The 13,628-nt window shown below is 39.9% G+C and overlaps 2 protein-coding genes across 3 annotated transcripts in view; one reads left to right on the top strand and one right to left on the bottom strand.

Annotated features, from left to right (window-relative positions):
• Cmss1 (cms1 ribosomal small subunit homolog) overlaps nucleotides 1-13,628 on the top strand; it is a 314,697-nt gene that overhangs the window by 76,940 nt on the left and 224,129 nt on the right. The window lies entirely within an intron of this gene.
• The window catches only part of Filip1l (filamin A interacting protein 1 like), a 253,915-nt gene that overhangs the window by 71,743 nt on the left and 168,544 nt on the right, over nucleotides 1-13,628 (bottom strand). For both annotated transcript variants that reach the window (XM_006995767.4, XM_042259445.2), the window contains exon 5: nucleotides 13,137-13,315. In XM_006995767.4, coding sequence (XP_006995829.1) covers nucleotides 13,137-13,315 — 179 coding nt within the window. The remainder of the gene's footprint in view (nucleotides 1-13,136; nucleotides 13,316-13,628) is intronic.

Below are 13,628 nucleotides of genomic sequence, written 5' to 3'. Positions count from 1 at the left end.
AAGTCTGTTGAGAGCTGAGATTTTAATTAAGAATAAGGCTGATTAGTTCATAGTTAAAGGCTTCAATTTCAGATCAGTTTACCTTAATTGCTCTTTATAGTATTAAATAGTCTTAACTCTCCAGAATCCATGGAGTTTTTAGTAGAGTTTGTTTATATATAATTTCTGTTATTTAACTCAGATGAACCTAAATCTAGTCTAAAAGCCTATATGGATTTCAAAGCTCACAGAGGATTAAAGGCTATAAAAATTCAAATAACTTCATCCAGTGAGCATGTTTACCTAAATGTGTCATCAAACTTCTCAGTTTTCTGGTTAGAAAACTGGTTTGGAATAGCCTGACTCACATTGAGGACTGATAGAATGCAAACACATTCAGAATTCTCTCAGCGAACCTAATGCAGGAGGAGAGTCTTGTGAGCTGTTAGAGGTGAGTGCCCAAATAGGTACTTTTAACAGTTCCAAAGACGCTTTAGGCCGGAAAGTAGAGCTCAAGACCTTGTCCTTTTTGCAGGTGGAACTCATGTCAGTCTTCCCTCAAACTGTCCAACAAACTTGGAGTCAAACTCAAAAGGATGGCCAAAGACAGGCTGCTGTCTAAGTGAGGCTAGCCAAGCTGCTCCTTTTGTGGATGGGGTGCAGACTGCAATGCCTCTTTAGCAGAGCTTGGACACATTTAAAATAAATAGATGCCCCTGTCCGCTTTTGCTTTTTCATTAAGTTGTGTTTCATTGCCATTTGCTCACATGTTGCTGTAATTAGCTAATTTTAGGCCAGGCAAAAAGGATTAGGTAGCATATTACAACGGCTCCCTTTTTATGATTTTTGGATAAAATGAGATTTAATTTTCCATTTGCTGCAGCCAAATGGAAATGCATTTCCCCAGTCTCATTTTGCTATAAAGTTGTTATCAGGAGGTTGTACAGTAGTGGGATGGCATACTTGGAATCCACTTTCAAAGAGCTCTGCTTATAATGGTGTTCTGGTTGTTAATCTTGTTATTATTGTTACTATTCTTAGATTCTCTCCTGCTTTGGCTTTAGACACTTAAAATGCAATTCTTTGTTATACAGTGGATTCTCTGACAAATTGGGGTGTCAGGTTGAGACTTTTCCGCATGGTTTGAGTTTAGAATAAAGAGGAAAATCAGGTTTGTGGCACACAGCCTAATGTGTGGCCATTCACAGACTGTCTTTCTTACTTCCTTTGTATCTGGGGGTATAATCTCTGCCAGCTACATGCCGTCAAGCTAGTTGCTGCCTGTCAGGAAGCATTTACACCTACTCCTATAGAACTAATCATTCTCTCTAAGTGGGCCCTTCTCAACCTGTGGGTCATGACCCCTTTGCTATGGGATTTGACCGACCCTTTTGCAGGGGTTCCTAAGACCATCTGCATATCAGTTACTTTCATTATGATTCATGACAGTAGCAAAATTACAGTTATGAAGTTGCAGCAAATAATTTTACAGTGGGGGTCTCCTTTTCTTCCCTTTCCTCCCCTTCATTCCTCTTCCCACCTCTCCTCTTCTCTTTCTTGTCTTCTCTCTCCTGCCCTCCCCCTTCCTCTCTCTCCCCTCCTCCCTCCCTCCCTTCTTTCCTTCCAACAGGGTCACTTGGACACTAGGCTGATCCTGAACTCACTGTATAACCAAGGATGACCTTACACTTCTGATTCTCCTGCATGCACCAACTCCCAAGTGCTAAGATTTCAGTTTTGTGTCATAGCGCCCTGTTTATGTGGGACCAGAGGATTGACCCTAGGGCCTCATGCATGTTGGACAAACATTCTGCCAACTCAGCTACACTCCCAGCCCAATAAGGGTTCTATTAACCTATAAAATATTAGGAATAATTCTATAGTATCATGTATTCTGCATAATATTCAAATTTCCCTTTCCCCTTTCTCTCTCCCTACCCAAGTGTCCTCAAATCATGATTCAAATAAGCAGATGTAGTGTGTGCATGCCTATAATCTTAGCACTCAAGCAACATCTCAAGTCAAGGCCAATGCATAGTACGACCTTGTCCGAAAAATATAAAATATATAAACAATAAATAGTTTATGCACTAAACATGTTGGACTCTCTAAATCTATTTCATGTTTACTGTCCCCTCTCTATTTGTTCCTTGTCTTTGTTAATGAGACAAATGTGCAGAATTCTCACAACGTTGATTGTGCCCCTGTGATCCCATTTTGTCATTATGATGTCAAACTCTTCAGCCAGTGAGATTTTAGGTATTTTATATTTATATATGCTCAAATTGGAATAAAATTGATGTTTCTGTACACATTCATCAGGGTAGAAAAGTCTGTTTTCTGTGTTTTTCCTTTGCTTGAATATATTATTGTGTTTATTAGGATACAGAGTGCCTTGACTATCATATTTGCCTAGAACCCAAAATTTATGGTATAAAATACAAAATGGAGTTAGACATTCCTTATTTTTAATAAAGAACACAGAAAGCACATCTCACCCTCATAAATCTGGATCATGTTACCTCTGAAACTGTTACCTGATTGTCAGGCATCTCAGTTCTGTGCAGGGTATTTGGGAAATTCGGGGAAGTAAACAAGTGTATGCACATGACAAATAATGAGGGAAAGCACAAAAGAGAGCTGGCAGTAGAAGTGTAGTTCAGTGGGTTCACCAAGGATTCTCGCATGGCCCCATCTGATTGGTCCCTTTCCTAACCAGAGCTCCCGATCCCGCATTCCCATGAAGAGGTCATATAAGCTTGGCTTCCTCTCCTTGATTTCAGGAGTCGAAACAGGAGCCAGAACAGGATGGGCACTGTGTGCATGTTGGCTGGGAGCTTAGCCTGTGCCCACCACATCTTTGACCTACTTTCCTCATCACGTTTGCCACATGTGTCACCCATGCCAACTGAATTATGAGAGGAAGAATTCAGCGAAGTGGTCCTTACATCCCACATTGTGAAACAAAAGCAGACTTGTTAGAACCATGTAAGGCCAGTAGTGAGTGTTGTTCGATGTTGCAAATAAGTCACATTCTTTGAAAAGTGAGCGAGGATCCTAGATTTGGCCTTAACGGCTTGATGTGGAATCTGTAAATTGAGGAGATTTTCAACCTTTCAGAGAAGGACCAGCAGAGGTGGTATTCAGGAAGAGTACTGATGGTAGGTCTGAAAACCTGGATTTGATGGAAAATGCAGGTGGGAATACATTGAAATTGTATTAACAAGATCAAAATACTCCTTAGAGAAAAATGGTATAATCTTTAAGTGTGTTTTTGATGATGTACTAGGTTTTTTCCTCAATAAATAATTCTTCAAAAATCAAAGCCCAAGTCAGTGGGAAAGTCTGATTCATCTTATTGACATTTACTTTAAGTGTGCTTTCACATCATATGTTTAAATGAGGTCATCGTCAAGATTATTCCCAGATAAATGTATAAAGTATACACTGAGAGACTCTCCATTATTGTTGGTGGTGGTATAAATATCTGCAGATGGCCATTTAGCTGCAAGTTTCAGACTCCTTAAATAAAAGAGTTTCATAACTTTGACCCAGTAATCTACATATAAGAATTTATCCTAAAGCAACAATTAAGAGTTAGCCTAAATTAATTGGAATGTGAAGCTATCGTAATGTTCTTTATAATAAAGGAAAGTGGAAGGAATCTAAATGCTCACAAAGGGGTCTCTGTTAAATTGTAGTGTATCTACATGCTATAGTTAGGGACTTAGGACTATGTTCTTGATATTTTTGTTAGTGAAAAATTATAGGACACAAAAAGTATATATGTGGAGTGGGTTGTTTCTGTGGCTTTTTTTTTTTTTTATTTTTGGTGGTTGCTGTTTTGGTATATATGACTTCAGAGTCTCCTTTTGGGGTCATCCTATCCTGCTAGTTCTTTCATAAAGTGCCCCTCTGCCCTTTCCCGCTCACACTTTCTTCACAACTGATCATCTCATATTCTGTTCCCCCACAACCATGCTAATTGAAGGGGCTAACATATGAAACAAGATGAGTTGAAAATCATAAAAACAATTTTTAAAGAGCCAGCAACACAAAGATTGCCTGTTCTTTCTCGTGGGGATCTTAGTGTTTCTCAGTAAGTAGGGAGTCAGCATGGGTATAGCTGTAAAATTAGAAAGACTGTGACAGGGACTAACAGGTGCTGGGAGGAGGATACAGGAGACACGGGTGACATGAATGTGGGAGGAAGGCTCTGGGTGAGTGAAATGATACAGGGTGGGCATAGAGAGGAGGTGGAAGGAGGGCCAGCATAAAGTTTGCTGAGAATGCCACATGAAACCTGCTATTGTGTATGGCAATTAATGTTTTAATGATTTAAAAATGTACATGAAAAGAGCTATGAAGAAAGTAAATCAAAAGTAAGCCCGCTTTTCTTCGAGCGGGGTTGTGTGATGTCTCGCAGTTCAGTTTAGGGGAGAGGATGCAATAGTGTGGGGAGCATCTTAGGACTGGTGATAGGCCAGGGTGGAGAGCTGGAGTCTTCAGATACACTGAAAGCCATCACCTTAGGTGAGTGGTGATGGGCCAGGGTGGAGAGCTGGAGTCTTCGGATACACTGAAAGCCATCTCCTTAGGTGAGTGGCTTTTGTGCACATGACAGGCTGTGCTCTTCTCAATACCACTGCAGTCGACATTTCTGCTTATTCATGTAGAGTGACTTCCCCCAAAGATGTCTCACTGGTGTCATCTTTAAAGAAGAGTTCATGGAGCACTGTTTTACCTCAGTTCATTGTTTCATCATTTTAGGTTATTGGACTATTTCAAAGTCCCTCTCCTCTGGGGAAATAGGCGCACCTGTGAATTGAGACTGACTTCTCCTTTCTGCCTCCTCTGTATCCCATTTCATCCATCCGTAACTCCTCATTGCTCTTGCTTACACGTGTGTCTATCTTGAACAGCCTTTTCCTTGATAGTTCTCATTCTTTTTCATATCCTCAGAGCCAACCCCAAGATCTAATTAAATCCTTTCTTGACAATCTTCAGAATTCACAGTGGCATGGCCCAAAAATCTAAACAAAATACGCTAAAGGAAGACAACTGTAAAAAAAAAAAAATGTAATTCTGATGCTTAATTGTATGTGTCCACTTGAATGGGCCATAGGATGCAGATAACTGGTTAAACAATATTTTGGAGTGTGTCTGTATTTACCGAAGAGGTTCTGTTTGAAGCAGGAGACTGAGTAGAGCATCTGGCCCTCGCCAGTGTTGGCGGGCATCATCAACCTTCTGAGGGTCTGAATAGAACAGAAAGTTGGGAGGTGGTTGAATGGCCTGTACATAAATTACTGAATTGAGAGTTACTGAATCATCAGCCTTTCTGACCTGTGTCACTCTTGGTTTTTAGTACTTCAGACATGGACTGGAATTTGGACCATTTGTCCTTGGTTTTTCAAATTACATTGCTGCTTTGTCTGGTCCAACAGTTTGCAGATAAGATACCATGGAACTGTCTAGTTAGTGTTTATAATTGTGTAGGCCAACATATCGCAATAAATGTCTCTCTGGGTGCATAATATATACCTATGTATATATCTATGTAATGTCTCATTTGTCTGCAAAATGCTACCCAACCCAGTGGTAGTCACTATTATTGTACTCTTTGTGTAGGTTATAACTTAGTTATTACATATGAAATCCATATATATTTTTTCCCATGAAGGAAATCAAGGACAATTTTATTGGCGTTTTAGAGAAAAACAATAAGGTAAGCAAGCTGAAAATTTTGGCAACTGACAAGAAGAATGAGATGGAAAAGAATGAGCTAGCCATGTCTTTAAGTTAGGGTCCCAGAAAGCAGGCAGGTTCTGTAGTGGAGGGTAAAAAGCAGGTGTGGCAGAAGGGGATGGGGAGCTTCAGGGTGTCCTGGAAAGCATGCTTTAGCCAGCAGATGAAAGAAAAAAAGAGGATAGAAAGAAGGAAAAAGGTAAAAGTTATGCTAATATGAGTAAACAGCTTTTATCAAATATGTTCTTTACAGTTTTATTAGAAAACAGCTGCCTGACAGAGGCTCCATAAGCAGCAGCTGGGGAGCCATATCCTCTTTTTTGTTTGTTTGTTTTAATGGGTAAACAGTCTTAAAGAGATCAAGTACCTTGTTCATGATCAGATAGCAAGTTAGACTGGAAGGAAAGACAATACCATCCTCCAAACCCTAATCCGAGTTCCTGCTGTTAACTCAGCTAACCTTGGGCCTTCTGTAAGGCCTATCTGTGCATTGATACTGATCACTGTCTGTCCTTCCCATCCTGATGGCTTGATACGTTCAGATTCACATCTCAGGGGTTAACATACTCCTGGGACAGTTTACTTGCAAGTTACAGATTCAGGACACAGGTCAGTTCCAGCATACTACCTTGCTTTCTATGTATGAGTCCATAACTTTCATTGTGGTCTGCTTTAATACTCTTCTTCCTCTTTGTATTTTATGGCCTGGATGGAAGGGAAGTTTGGGGTTGACTTTGTACATTCAGTCTTTGGCTTCCTCTTTTACAGGGCTGTTAAGCTGGAAACTATGAGCCAGTTAGCAGATATCTTTACCAGTACTTGTTATATGTCCTGAATTCAGGGCTATGCTGGCTGTTGAATAGTCAACAGTTCTTAATTTCCCCTTTGCCTGGCCCTTCATAATTCTACAACTTTGGTTTCTATACCATAGAATTAACAGGTAAGTTCTTCTTGAATTATCCACAAATTATTTTATGGCTATCTTGCCTTTTCAACTGTATTGTGATTAGGTACTCAGTGTTTTCTTGATCTCCTGTAACACCAAGTCCAAGGTTTGGGTGCACAGTGATGATGAGTCTCGGGAGAATAGCATTGAGTATATATTGTTAGGAGACCTGGCTCCAGCTCTGGCTTTGTATTTATTAAGCAACAAGAGTTTTTGACTTCTTAGTTGGAACTAAGTAGGTCTCCCTTTTTTCGTTCAAAAATCAGAAGGTTAATCTATCTATACCATAGGTCTGTTCTAGCTCAAAATGTAAGATTCTGAGATTTCTGTAGCTTTTGATATTTACCTACCAATGCTTAATTGTAGTCAAGAGTAGAAAGGTTATGGATGACCTAGATTTGCAGGTGACACTAGGTTTAGTTTAGAACACGTGGTATTTGAGGAACTTGGGAGTATACTGAAAACTAAATGGCCTTTACGAATGGAAATACTGATTTGTAACTGGAAGTTCAGTAGAGGCACTGTTACTCTCCCCAGCATCAGTGACTGATCTGATCTACAGACCTGAGTTCCCACATCGTCAAGCTCCTAGTTCATCATCAGACCACACTGTGCTGGTTAGGTTTCCTTTTAGGACTGCCTTTTAACATCCCTACTCTTTGGAATGGGTTAAATTTACTAATCATTAGGCATCCAAATTTACATTCAAGATTATTTATGAAGTTTAGCTTAGCTTCCTAGGAAGGAAAAACAGTCAAATACCATCAACACTGCATACATAACTCTGACCTCTTTAATTATGAGGCATGTATAAAAACCGCTGAATTGTGCAGTTACATGGATATGGTTTTGTGGCATCTGTTAAAAGTTAAGTTGTGATGTATAGTCTTAAATGGGTGTTTGGTATTCATAAGGTAACTACTCTCTCTACATCCCTGCCTAGCTCCAATGCTAGGTATCAAGTGAGGTGTATAAACAGAAGACTGATCACATAATTCTGTATAGAATCCAATATCAAAATATGTATTTATGATGGGTCTCCATTTTGTTCAAAATGGACAAAAAACTGGATACCCATGACAAAGGTCAAGTGAAGATCTGTCATCCATTTTACTACTTGCTGGACATAGTCTAGGGAATATGTAATACAAATAACTCCTTTCCAGAAAACTGAAAGGAAATGATTGCATTTGCATGCAATGTATTATACAACAATAGTTTAGTGTGCATGAAATTTAAAACTGCTGGCTTTCCAAATATTACTTTTTAAAAGTGGAATTTTAAAGCATTGTTTAGTTTTGTGAGATACTGGAAAAGCTGACATTTAAGACCAAAGATGCTAAAAATCCTTATGGTCATAGTTTTAAGATATAAAATTCTCTAATAAAATTCTCTAATTTAATGAGCTTGTTGATTTCCCCTGAATAGTTTGCCCTTGTGAGCATTACATGTTATTTAACTATATGGTGACATTTTCCTATATATTAAAATGCCTTATGTGCAACACAATTTCAGATCTACTGTAGTGTCTGCTTTTTACAGTCAACAAGTCTAGGGTTTTATTAGATGAAGCTGTCCCTTAAAAGCATCAGTGTCTTGTACAGGATTTCTTGTAGCCAGTATACAGTTACTGTTTTTAATGAACCAATGAATGACTGGTAAGCCACAGTAGTAAGCTAAGAACCTAGGTACTTAACTCATTTAAGTCAAAATTCAGAGAACTGATAGACTCATTCATTGCTGCGTTTCAAGGGATTATATCCAAAGCCTCCAGAGAGTGTGGGTGTTTTTGAAGAAGAGTTGAAAGTAGTCTAAGTTGTCTAATGAGTCAGTTAACGGTAGGATCAAATAGGACTCACTATTTCAGTCATGTTGCCTGAAGCAAGTCTCCAAAATAGACTTGTCACGCTAGCGAGGGGACCTAACGGGAATCTTCAGAAAGTTGCTTCTTGTCAAAGGAGAGAGTGAAAGTAGATTGTTCCTCACTGAAACCTAACAGCTGAGGACTTGTTTAGAGTGTGATTAAAGCATCAACCTTCGAATGGGGACCCCTGTTGACCTTCCTCCAGTAGTGTCCACATGCCAAAGTCAATAACCTGCTAGGACAGGAATTAGAAGTCAGTTCTTATAATGCCTTCCTCAGTGTCACTCCTAAGAAGCTAATGCGAGCTTCTGGTCTGTAAAGTTGGATTATCAGTGCTAAGCGACTTGGCCAAGACACTTTGAAAAGTAATTTAGGGCTTTAGAGACAAGTAGGGTTGAAACCACACTTTTATGCAATTGCCATAACAATATTTGCTTCCTGCCTTAGAAGTTCTTTCGGAGGCATCAATACAGTAATAGATGTGGTTTGCTTTAGTCAGAGAGCGAATGTTTTTTAAAGATTTTTTTTACTCCTTTACATCCCTTTCCCCTCACACTAAAGAAAAATTCTGTAGAGTTTTTTTTTTTTTAAGTATTCACTTATGGGAAATTTTTGCAAAATTACACTGACTGAAAGTGATTTTTGTTTGGCTTTCCTGTGAAGCCATCCAGAAAGGCCAAAAATTACTGGCATTGCTTTTGTGTAAAACTTTTCACATAGACTCCACTTGTAATTCAGCCAAGTATATATAACTCAGGTCATCAGTGACACACATACTCACTCAGCAGAACTGGTCACCGAGCAAAAGCTGTCATGAACCATGGTATGATAAGGTAATGTGGACACACCAAACCACACAGATTACAGCTAGGGAGACTTTGCATTCACAAGCTTGGGAACATGATTTTCAGGACTGATCCCTGCCCCCACCCACCCTCAAGTGGGAAAGCCAATTGCTTACTGATTACGACAGCGACATCACTTGGCAAACATTTTGGCCTGAACTCAATGTGTGACATCAGGCTCCTTTAGGCTTTTTCACATAAAATGAATTCTCCAAAGAAAACACAAAAATTGAGCCTTCATTTGAAATCCATTATTGTATCCTCTAAGGTCTCATTAATTACCTCAGTAATATCTTACTTAATTTCTTTTTTCTGTGTAGATATTAACTAATACTTAAATGCTTAAACCCTCACAGTGGTTTTTCTTTTCAGACTTTTTAGTCAAATGATCTTTTGTAGCTAGACTCACCCCAACCCCCCTTTAAGTGGGGCTTATATCTTTTGTTTTACTGTCGTATGAGAGTCCCCAAGTTTTGGAGTGACTTACATCACTTTGAGGAAATAAACAGCTAGTCTGGTTTTGTGAAGGGGTGACTCTGCCACCACAGTCCCATAAGGACTCAGTGATGGCATTTGCTTTCCATGCCGCTGGAAAACGAGACACCGATGTTTCACTTTCCTTTATGTCATCAAGTACTGTGTGCGCTTACCTGAAATCACTCGAGTTTCCCCCCGGAGTTCCTCCCACTATTTCGTTAGGTGGTGTTCACTCAGACATTTCGTGTTCATGGCCTTAAAGTAGGTAGCTGTCAGTCATGCCACAACAGGCCTGCAGCCTCCCTTGCAGGAGGCTGGAGCAAGTGTTGAGTGGAGTGTACCAGCAGTTCCAAGAGACAGGAATTGTATGTACAGACAAGGCAGAGGAAGAAGTTTCTGTGTGTGATGTGAGTTGAGCGTGAGTTTGATGTGCTCACACTCAAGCTGTTCCATCTGGAAGCTTTTCCTTGACAAATGGAAACAAGTGAATGCCCACTTATCTGTTTGACTGGCTCAGCAGGGAATGAGCAACAATCTAATCAGTCACTTGTTCCTATTTCTTTGCAATGCCTGTTCGGTTTGACTATCCTTTAAGACTTTGGATCCTGTAAGACAAACACCAATCCCCTGAAGTCTTCCTCTTGAGCTCATCTGTTCCTGTAGAAGTGCCACCCTTAGCAGACTGATTCCAGGGTGCACACTTGGCTCTTTTTCTCTGCCTCTAGCTGTGTGAACTAGGGTTCACTGTTCTTCTGTTCACAGTTCTGTGTTAGTCCTCTTTGCTTTCTGAAATTAAACAGCCGTATCCATCTGCCTCCCAGTGTTACCGTGTTACTCTGGATGGCCTCTACAGCCTTGCTCCAGAAGATGAGAACAACTATGAACATGAGAACCATACCCCACTAGCCCCTCCCATTCTCAGCCTGGATCTCTGTCATCTTGCTGTCTTATGTGGTCAGCCCCTGGAAAGGGACAGTCTGCACCTCTTTGTTCTCTGCCAGGCAACACTCTGACCATGGTCAGTGAGTGTTCACACTAAGGAGAGATGAAAGAAAGTGTCTGTTAGTAGGCTAATGCCAAGACAGTATGGGGGCCAAATGAGGCCACTAGTGCCAAACCACAGGGGTTCAAAATAATATTTAATATAACATTGTCTCATTGAATAAGAAATCGTATATTTGTAATGTTTGAGTTGAATCTTCTCTTGGTGCCAGATTTCTTGAGCTTTTAAAATCTGTTCTTGTAGATATCTCAGAGTTCATGAGGTTCAAATTTGCTAGGATGTCTCTCTCCTTTGCCCCCACCTCCCATGTATAAAACAAATGTCCTGGGGGCTGGGAGCAGTGTAGAATAGATATATGGGACAGGAATTCTCAAGTAAGTGTTGACCATGAAATTATCTGAACAGAAATGAGACCTCACCATTAGTGGGGACATTGGTGGAACTTTAGTTTCCTAGCTAAAATACTAACTGGAAATTTATTAGTCAGTGTGGTAGTGTAAGCCTTTAATCATAGCACTCAGGAGGCTGAGGCAGGAGGATTGTCTGAAGCTCAAAGTCAGTCTGCACAATACAGCAAGACAGTGTCTCAAAAGCAATACAACAAAACAAATATTTGAATAAAGCAGGTGGGATTGCTTGTGCTTAGAAAATGGGAGCTCACAGCTCATTTTTCTGCCCTATTCTGTGATGGCTAGTCTTTAGTGTTGACAGTGTGACTCTTGCAAGTACACACAGAGAGAAGTAAAGCAGGCACATGTAGAAAGTGACATCGCAGATATTCTTGTTTTCTCTTTGCAGGGTCAGTGGAGTGGTCTGGTTTTCCTCTTTTGTAGTGTGGATGTTCAAAGTGTTGATGCTGATTCAGAGCAGGTCAAAGTCGAACAAATAACCTGCCCCGGGTATGGTAATAAAAGATTTGCCAACCACACTGCTTTGCAAGAGTCATACTTCACAAATACTGATTCACCCCTGGAACAACTGTTCTCATCTCAGTGTTCAACGTATTGTACTGGATTCTGCCCATGTCTTAGTGAAACAGCCACTTAAGTTCCTGGAGTGTTTTCCGTGTCACAAAATCTAGGGCATTTCCTGTTTTCCTGCATGGGTTTGTTTGTTTGTTTGTTTTGCTACTTGACTGTCTACTCATTTTTGATTGTTTTGTTTAAGTTTTTCCTTAGTTTCATGAACTTTCTCTTCTTCTTCCATCCTTCTGCTGTTTTTGTTGTTGTTGAAGATGTTTTGTTTTATCTTTTCTTCTTTTCTCAGTATTTTTTTACTGACAACCCAGAAAACAGCTAAGCATGGATTCTAGGGTTCCCTTGTCAACATTTTGTCTCCTGATGGCACCTAAGCACACAGCTTCAACTAGTACCCATTGCAGATTCACACGTGAGCCCGTATTTTTGTAGACCTATATTTCTGACCGTAGGTGAAATTTATACATATTTTTCTACTAGATTTTGGAAGATACCAGGATATTTCATATTCAACATGTCTAAATCAGGATTGATCGCCACGTACTTAACCTTTCTCTTCAGTTGAAATCCCGCAACCAAAGCTGTGCCCCCATTTTCATATTTCACAGCTTGGTGCATAACCAGATTGCCAGCTAAATAATTCCCATGGCCAGTGCACATCTCTTCAGTCTCAGCCAGTCACGATGTGGACACCCCATCATAAATATTTCCTGTTTATACCCTCATTTCCCTTATCTGAGTAGCTGCCTCCAAAGCAGGCTTCCTGCCTCCAATCTCCAGCTCTTCTCGTCTTTCCTCCGTGTTGCATCCATTGTTCTTTGAGAAAGTGTACCTGATGACCTCACTTTCCTTCTTACAGTTACAGTTTATTGTTGGAGTGTTTATGGCTGGGTGCCTGTCTTTCCCTTTCTCATGCTGCACTCACACCCTCGTCTGTAACTGCGGTTGACTTCCCTCAGGACTCACTCATTTCTTGCCACACCACTTGTTCTTACTATACATATTTCTCCTCTTACATTGAAAATCATTTTGAGTGTTCGCTTATGAACAATTTCTCTTAGTGTCTGTGCAGCCTTCTCAGTGGCACTCCCTTAGAGGATTGGAACCCAGTATTTATATCTCCGTAATTATTATACTGCATTGACAATGCCTTTAGATATATGTTTAACTCACCCTGGCCATCAGATGTTTGAGAACAGAATATGTTTTGTATTAACCATTGTAGTACTTCCAGTCCACAGGAACATTTATAATACTTTGCAGAAGGGGTCATTATTTTGTCCAGTGTAGCTCTTACCTTTCACATTCCTGTTCCAATAAGTTTATGAATTCATCGCTCTTTTCCATATATTCTTTATGTTTTCTCTTTTCTTCCTCCATCTCCATTATGGTTTGCCTGTGGGATTTTTCTACCATTAAAAGTTGTTCCAAAATTCGTCTGTGCGATTCTTTATGTTTTTCTATGACTTTATCCAACTACAAAAAAAAAATACATTTATTGCCTGTTAATTACAAATTACTCACAATACTTCCATTAAATGCAAGGTATAACTGATAAAATGCTGATTCTTGCTTTGTTTTATCATGTAAGATTGAAAAAATTGTGACTCATTGTGAATTTAATGCCAAGTACCGTTTTATGATATTTTAAGCACATCTTAAAAGGCATACAATTAACTAAAAATCCAAGCCACAAACTAACCAAATCATTGGGGGGGTGGGGGGGTGGGGGGAGGCAGAACGAAGAAGTTGTTTGGAACCCGATGAACTCCCTCTGACATCTAAATTT

This window comes from Peromyscus maniculatus, chromosome 12, assembly GCF_049852395.1.
Source record: "Peromyscus maniculatus bairdii isolate BWxNUB_F1_BW_parent chromosome 12, HU_Pman_BW_mat_3.1, whole genome shotgun sequence".
NCBI classification, from domain to species: domain Eukaryota; kingdom Metazoa; phylum Chordata; class Mammalia; order Rodentia; family Cricetidae; genus Peromyscus; species Peromyscus maniculatus.
Note: the sequence above shows the minus strand (reverse complement) of the source record. Positions and strands in the feature narration are given on the sequence as shown.